The sequence below is a fragment of the Magnolia sinica genome, chromosome 3 (genome assembly GCF_029962835.1).
Source record: "Magnolia sinica isolate HGM2019 chromosome 3, MsV1, whole genome shotgun sequence".
In the NCBI taxonomy this organism is placed as follows: Eukaryota; Viridiplantae; Streptophyta; class Magnoliopsida; order Magnoliales; family Magnoliaceae; genus Magnolia; species Magnolia sinica.
This window is the reverse complement of record NC_080575.1, coordinates 7898599-7906548: the sequence shown is the minus strand read 5'-3', so window position 1 is coordinate 7906548 and position 7950 is coordinate 7898599. Positions and strand designations below refer to the sequence as shown.

At 41.0% G+C, this 7950-nt stretch overlaps 1 protein-coding gene across 1 annotated transcript; it reads left to right on the top strand.

Moving 5' to 3' along the window:
- Positions 1-584: 584 nt before the first annotated feature.
- LOC131239435 (ACT domain-containing protein ACR4-like) lies at positions 585-4969 on the top strand. Its single transcript, XM_058237127.1, has 7 exons — positions 585-776; positions 1013-1058; positions 1196-1310; positions 1448-1515; positions 2752-3354; positions 3771-3875; positions 4545-4969. Exons 1-7 carry the CDS (start codon positions 703-705, stop codon positions 4887-4889), a joined length of 1356 nt encoding a protein of 451 aa, XP_058093110.1. The 5' UTR covers positions 585-702; the 3' UTR covers positions 4890-4969.
- The last annotated feature ends 2981 nt before the right edge of the window (positions 4970-7950 follow it).

Here is a 7950-nt window from a genome sequence, read left to right as displayed (position 1 = left end):
GGACGTGGTGGATTTATAATACATACATCAAGGTGGGCCCCATGGTAATGGCCACGACGTCGTGGGTGAGGCAATGGCCACACCTAATCAGCTCCCATTGGATACACCTCACTCCAAAATTTGAAATAGGGAAGCGACGGTGAATGGAGCGTAATCCGAAAAGATGAAAATGATTTTGACGGCCCTGATAACCATATCAACGTTGAAATTTGTTGTACGGACGGTAGATATCATGGTCACCAAGTGTATGATCAGGACCAGAGTATCATTTCAATTTGGGCATCTTGCTTCAAAAACAAAGGTAGCCTACATGTGGACGGTTCAGATTGGGGTATGATAGCATAGCACGTGTAATGGAAGTGGGGATGCATGGTCATATATAGTAGTCGCAGCAGTACGGTAGGATCCGTACACCTGAAAGAGAAAAGAAGCATTGAACCCGACCCAGAAGAAATCCGCAGCCCACGGTCACGGGTTGCACCCCAAAATGCAAAACCCTAACGCTAGGGGTAAAATTGGAAAACGAAAAAAGGTGGGGCCCACGGCAGCAGCTATAACCACGGAAAGTCCCATGCGCTGCTCCCATTCTATGTCCCTCCAAAACTCTCCCACCTTTCATCCTCTCAAGAGCCATATCAGAGCATAAGGAAAACACACACCAAAACCTCCTATTGAAAAAACAGAGAGAGAGAGAGAGAGAGGATGGATTGCTGGTCTTCCTCCCCTGATATTGATGATGAATATGAGAAGTTGGTGATTAGAATGAACCCACCAAGGTAATTGTTTTTTGTTTGGTTTTTGGGTGGGATTATATTGTTTCTTTGGGTGTATATCTTTCTCTGTGGTTGGTGTTTTTGAATTTGGTGGAGTTTGGTTTTTGGGAATTCTTGAATTTGGGTGGTTTTGGTGAAATGGGTTGTGTTCTGTTTGGTTTTTGTTTTGGTTTTGGTCTTTGAAATTCTTGAATTTGGTGGGTTTTTTGTGAAATGGGTTTTGCTGGTGGGTTTTGCAGGGTTACTATTGATAATAATTCTAGCAGGAATGCCACCCTAGTGGAGGTATTTTCACCTCTCTCTCTCTCTCTCTCTACTAAGTGTTTGGATCTCTTTTTCTTTAAAATTTTTTTTTTTTTTTTTTGGTCTGTTGTAGTAATCAAATAAATGGTTTGTCATCATCATTATTATTGTTATTGCAGGTTGGTAGTGCTAATAAGCATGGCAGCTTGTTAGAGGTTGTGCAGGTTTTGACTGATCTGAACCTTACAATTAGCAGGGCTTACATCTCTTCAGATGGTGAATGGTTTATGGATGGTAGGATTTTGATTTATGAGGATTTTTTTTTTCTATCATTTGATTTTTTATTTTTTATTTATTATTATTATTGTTATTTTTTTTTTACCTGTTCTTGATTTTGTTCTGTTTTTTTTTTTTTTTTTTTTTTTTTGTAGTATTTCATGTTATAGACCAAGATGGAAATAAGATTTGGGATGACGAAGTGATCAACCGCATTCAACAGGTAGGACTATAAAACCAATATCCAATTTCATTTGGTTTGAGTTATTCAAAGTAATGGGGTTCTTATGATCAACTCTGTCTAACAGAATTTGAATTCTATTAGAATTGTAGGAATTTTGAACTGGTTTGGAGTGTTCTATCATATGAAGAATTCTAATTTGATTCTCGGATTAAGTATTGCTGATGATTCGTAGACGTTTTTGGATTCCAAAATTGTGTATGTTAGAAAAAATTATCTGGGTTCGATCCTCGATTCTTCTCAAAATGGAGGGATGAATGTTTTGTTCTCGTCTTTGGGTGTGTTTAGATGTACTAACCTGACTTTTTCTCTTCTTTTTTTTTTCTCTCTATTTTTTTTTACCCCCACCCACACCCACATGGTTACTCAAACTCATGACCTCAGCGTTTAAACGCACTGTGTCTACCACTGAGCCACGCGTTGGGACCTGACATTTGGTTGATATGTTGCTTGGGGTGTTCGGCTTTGTTTTCAATGCAACGAGCATTTTGGGGCAGCATGGATTATGAAACTGCAACTGGACGGGTTATCCATTTCCCACTTTGGTGCTTTGAAATAGCCAGTGTTTTAAAGCCGGGAAGTAACCTTGACTAGTTTCTGCAGGCAGTTTGGTCTAACCCCAGTCCAACTGGTCAGATCTGCTCTGCCTGTTTTGGCATGGAAGTCTGCTGAATTGAAAATTCAAAAGAAATGGAGTGAATTAACAACTATTCTATCTCTAATGTAGTGGTTTGTGCTTTTGCTTTTTTACTTGGGTTTATAGTGACCCAGGCCGTTTTGGTTTCTGGTTCCAGTCCAAACTGGCCCAGTGGTCATGTCTGGTTTGGGTTTTAAAACACTGGAAATAACAGTTCGGACAGGTCTACTATCGCCAACACCCAATTCCCCATGTGCTTCCCCGCACACCCTTTGTACAAAAGAAATTAGATTCATTAGCTTCCAAACATACCCTTACGGAATGCTGATTTTTGCTGGGAATGTAAGGGCATTTTCCTTTTTGTAAGGTTTTGGGGTTGAATTTTGACAAATTCGTCTCGAATTTGTAGTATACCTCATGGAATGATGATTTTCTGTACCTTTTGTTTTGAAATATTGTATTTCTTATGAGAAAATTCACATCTTTTATCAGAAACTGGTCTAAGATATGGTGCCTGTTTTGTTGGGATAGTTTGGATGAATTTACATCGTTTGGCTACTTATTTTTAAACATTCTTGCAGACATTGGCAGCCAGAGCATTTAGTGTCCGGCCTTTGAGAAGGTCTGTGGGTGTACAGGCTGCCACCGAGCATACAACGATCGAATTGATAGGAAGAGATCGGCCAGGCTTGCTTTCTGAGATTTTTGCCGTTCTCACAGACCACAAATGCAATGTTGTAGCTTCTGAGGTTTGGACACATAATTCAAGAATGGCATCGGTTGTTTACATTACCGATGAGGACACTAAGTTGCCGATCAGTGATCCCGATCGGCTTGCTAAGATCAAACAACTCCTTCGGTATGTGCTTAAAGGGGACAAAGATAAACGTGGGGCCAAGATGGCTGTTTCTATGGGTGGGACCCACACGGAGAGGAGATTGCATCAGATGATGTTTGCTGATCGTGATTATGAAAGAAGTGATGTGAATGACCAGAAGAGTACAAGTGATAGGAGCAAGCCTCTCGTGACCGTTGAGAATTGTGGAGACAAAGGATATTCTGTTGTGAATGTGAGATGTAAGGACCGGCCGAAGCTGCTGTTTGACACTGTCTGCACTTTAACAGATATGCAGTATGTTGTTTTCCATGCGACTGTCATTGCTGAAGGGCCAGAGGCATATCAGGTTTTCTTCAGTTTCTAATAAAGAAATCTGAGTTTGGATTCACATTCAAATTGAATTGCAATATTGGAAATAACCAAATTCAATTACCTTGGTACAGGGACCAAATTGCCATTTGAACCTAACATTGCAATTCAATTCAACACCGCATGCAAACACTAAAATTCGTGTATATCTTTTTCATTCTTGGTTCTAATGTGTTTTTGTGGGGGTGGAAGTAGCATTTCCCACCATGAAACTGTAATATAAAGGGAGGCAATATCAATAACAAAAAATCAAAATTAACCTCTCTTTCAAATGTTGCTTACAAGTCAAAAATCAATTTGATGATTGAAATACAAATGCTGTTTCGTGTTAAAAAATCACCGCCTTTTATAAATCATAACCAATTTTATTTTATTTTTTTTCATTCAATGTAGGAATACTATATTAGACATGTTGACGGGTGCCCCGTTAGTTCGGACGCTGAGAGACAGAGAATTATCCATTGCTTGGAGGCTGCGATTGAGAGAAGAACTTCTGAGGTATGGACAAATTCACCTTGGCCTATGCGCTTTTTTCACGTCGAGGTATTATATAATGCTTGATGAGGTGAAACAACGGTTTTTTCACGGATGAGCAGTATATCCTGTGGGACCCATCTTTCAATAACCTAAATGGTTGATCTGGTAGGCCCCACATGAAACAAACTGTGCCCTAACTTCTTGACTGCCACATGATTCCAGCCATGTGAAGATAATGAACAAATTGTGGCCAGTACTATATGTAACGGCAGGCTAACTGTATTGTTAGGATTAGTTCTGATGAGGGAACCCAGCGATACCCTGTAGCTGTTGATTTGGTGGGCCCCATCATGGTACTAACCGTTCCCCAACATCTTGACTGCTGCATAATTCTAGCCAAGTGAGGATAATGGACCAATTACAGCCAGTAATCCACATAATAGTGGGTAAATTGGATGGTTAGGATAATTTCTGATTGGGGAATCCAGCAGTACCTTGTATCACCATGGGGCCCACCATATGAGTGGACCACCAACAGGTGGGCCTCATATGCCATTGGATGATAACCACTAAAATGTTGGCTTCATGTGGAGAGTTATTGGGGAGAAAAAACACAATATAGAGAAGCGTATATGTCCTTTCTCTGTTGAAATATGGACTGCCGATTTTCTTATATTAGATGTAATACAGGGTTTAAGGCTCGAACTATGTAGCGATGACCGGATGGGCCTTCTATCCGACGTGACGCGTATCTTCAGGGAAAACGGGCTCTCGGTCACACGGGCAGAAGTCACCACCCGTGGGTCACAAGCTGTGAACGTGTTCTATGTAACGGATGCAGCAGGGAACCCAGTCAACAGTGGAACGATTGAGGCGGTCCGGAGCGAGATCGGCCAAACGATACTCCACGTCAAAGATGATGCCTACTCGAAATCTCCTCCACAAGAGGGTGGGAGATTCTCCCTCGGTAATCTCTTCAAGTCCCGATCGGAGAAGTTCCTCTACAACTTGGGCTTGATGAGATCATGTTCGTGAGGCGTGCATTACATGTGTCATGTCGGCCCCACTTCCTGTTATTGTAAATCACTGTAATCAGGTCCGAATCAATCGTCTTTTTTTTTTTTAAAAAAAAGATAGTTCAGCATAGCAATGTGTAAAAATGATCATAAGTTTAATGTCTCCCATTTCAATAGCCTGTTGATGTTGGGTTAGCCTTTTGATCATCCTTTGTATAATTATATTAACAATATGTAAATACATGTTTTTTTCCTCCTGTTGATGACCAATGAATCATGTGAATACAATGTTATTTTATATGATCCATTGAATGAATTCCTTTTTCTTTCTTTCTTTCTTTTTTGTTTGGTGCTTGTTCCACACCTTCTAAACAATCTAAGCCATTGATTTGGCATGCTTCCATCTGGATGGGCCATGCCTCAATACTCTGGTGGTTTACCTTTGATGTGGCTGAATTGGACTGTTAAGATGAACTGATGGGGTTGATTTTTGAGGCATCTGATGTTGGACCATGGGCTTAGCACAAGTGCTAGGGATCAATAGATGTAGAAACTTAGCCATTTTTGGCTCATTTTATACAATGTAAATAATAAAAAGACTTCTAGAACACGCTAGATTCTTCTAGAACATGCTAGGTCGGTTTCATTAGTGAGTTTTATAGCCTTATAAAAGCCTGAAAATATCTTAAAATTTTCTATAATATTTTTAGCCAGTGAACAGTTAAAAAGTTAATATATGTATCCTTTTCATTTAGGATTCCCCTCACAGCCGTAATTTTCTCTTCATAATTCTTGAAAAAAAAAAAAAAAAAAAAGAAGAGAAAAATATCCAGTTAATTATGAGCTTACATGCTTGAAATCGGACAGAAATTGCGTACCATTGCAATCGGTGGGTCCCACCATTTTGTATGTGGCCGATCCATCCCATCCATCCATTGTTAAAAGAACCTATAAGTTGACCAACTTGACCAACTTGTCTGCATGTATGGGTGTACACAAGTCAAACCGACTCGAGCTTGGCATAGCTTGAATCGGCTTGGCCACTAGCTGACCCCAGCTTGAACTCGGCTTGGTCCTCGAGCCTAACTGGCCAACTCGGCTCAGTTGGATCAGCAGCTCAGGCCAGCAGCAAGGGCCAGCTCGAGCCGAGTTCAAGCCAAGATCGAGCCTCTACGGTATTTTCACCAATACATGGAATGCACTTTCAATTTCTCACTGCATGTAAAACACCATTAGCAGACATAGCTGTTTAGAGTATTTCATTAAACACTTTGTAGGCAACATCAAAATCAAGAAATAAAATGGTGTTTGTTTCATATACATACCTTCATTACCACTAGCCGGCACTTCGTTAAGTCATTTTGTCAAACACTTGGCAAGCAACATCAATATCAAAGTAACCAAGTCACTGAATTAGTTTGATCCGAGCTCGGGCAAGCTCGAACTCGGTTTGAAATTTTTTCGAGCTAAAAAGAACAGCCCGACTCGGCTTGAACTAAGCTTCGAACTGAGTTGAATCCAGCTTTTTCAAGTCGAGTCGAGCCGGCTAACCGAGTTAACTCAGTTCATGTACACCCCTACTGCGTACCATTGAAATTGGTGGGTCCCACTGTTATGTATTGGTCTGATCCATCCTGTCCATCCATTGTTAAAAGAACCAAATCATGGGTGAATTGGCTTGGAGTGATCATGGGTCAAACCCGATCGAGTCAACTCGGTTGAGTCGGATCCGAGTCAACTCATCAGCGGCTGAGGAGTTTGTGACGAGGAATGCTTGTCACATCGCTCGCCTTCCAACAGTAATAAACGGTTGCTAAAGCATTTCACAGCTGGGCCCCACCTGCAGGGAGGAATGTCACATGTAGACACGTGCTTCTGACATGACCATGGGGATTTGCATTGACCACGTGATAAGATGTATGACTCTTGGGGGGCATGAAAACCAGGAAGAGTCAAACTGGAAATTAATACGGTCCGCGTAGGACATCTTGAACCGCTGATGATGGGAGAGGAATCATCTGCAGCCGTTGGATTTTATCCTACGGCTTGTATTTTCTAGGGACAGAATCATGAGTGGAGCTGTCGTGATCTGGCGTCGTCAACGTGAGTTGACAGCTTTGAGTTATGTTCAATGTTGCCAACTATGATTTGGATATGTTTTTATATAATAAATCCTGTAGAGCTCATAAGCTATAGTACTCCTTAGTTGTATCGGTTCTCTTGGACAGTTCAATCGATCAATCTGAACCGTCCATTAATTTCAGAACCCATTTCATAGGCTACAGTGAAAAAATCACACCGATCACATGGTTAATCCAACCTTGTTTTAGCCTTATTTTCTTTAACCGTCTTTTTTCCAAGACATGGATGGGATGGTTGCGATTGCCTAACAATAGTGATTGTTTAGAAACATAAGCAATCCATGATGGTCTATAACAAATGGATGGATCAAGTTATGCAAATGATCTTGACCATCCACGTTTAAGGTCATTGATCCAACGGTTAATATTTATCATATCAGTATGATGTTTTCATGGTAGCCTATGAAGCGTGAGTTGGACCTAATGAACGGTCTGGATCAATGGATTGCAACTATTTGAGTGTCCCAGTGCAATTAAGGAACACTATAACTCGTAAAGAAACCATGCGCCACCCCGGTATTGATCCATCCGTCTAAATGGTGGGACCCACAATTTCATACAAGTTGTAGAGAGCTGTGCAACAAAAATAAAATCTGTGGGGCCCACCGTGAGCTGTCTGTGACATCGACATCCATCATGTGCACCCAAAACTGGGAAGATCCATGACTCAAGTTAGGCGCACCAGGAAGAAGGTGGTGGTACACCTACCACTAAAACCTTGGTGGAGGCCACGGAAGGTTCAGATGAGATAGAGATTTCGTATTTTCCTTCCTGACCCACTTTATCAACGGGTTGGATGAAATATAAACATCAGTGGCTCACTGGTGGGGGTGGCTAACAGTGAAGTGTGAACTGACAGTGGGGGTGTATTAATAAGCTAACAAAAAAAAAAAAATAGGCATCAGTGACCCCGTGAAATTTCAATGGTGGCTATCCCAT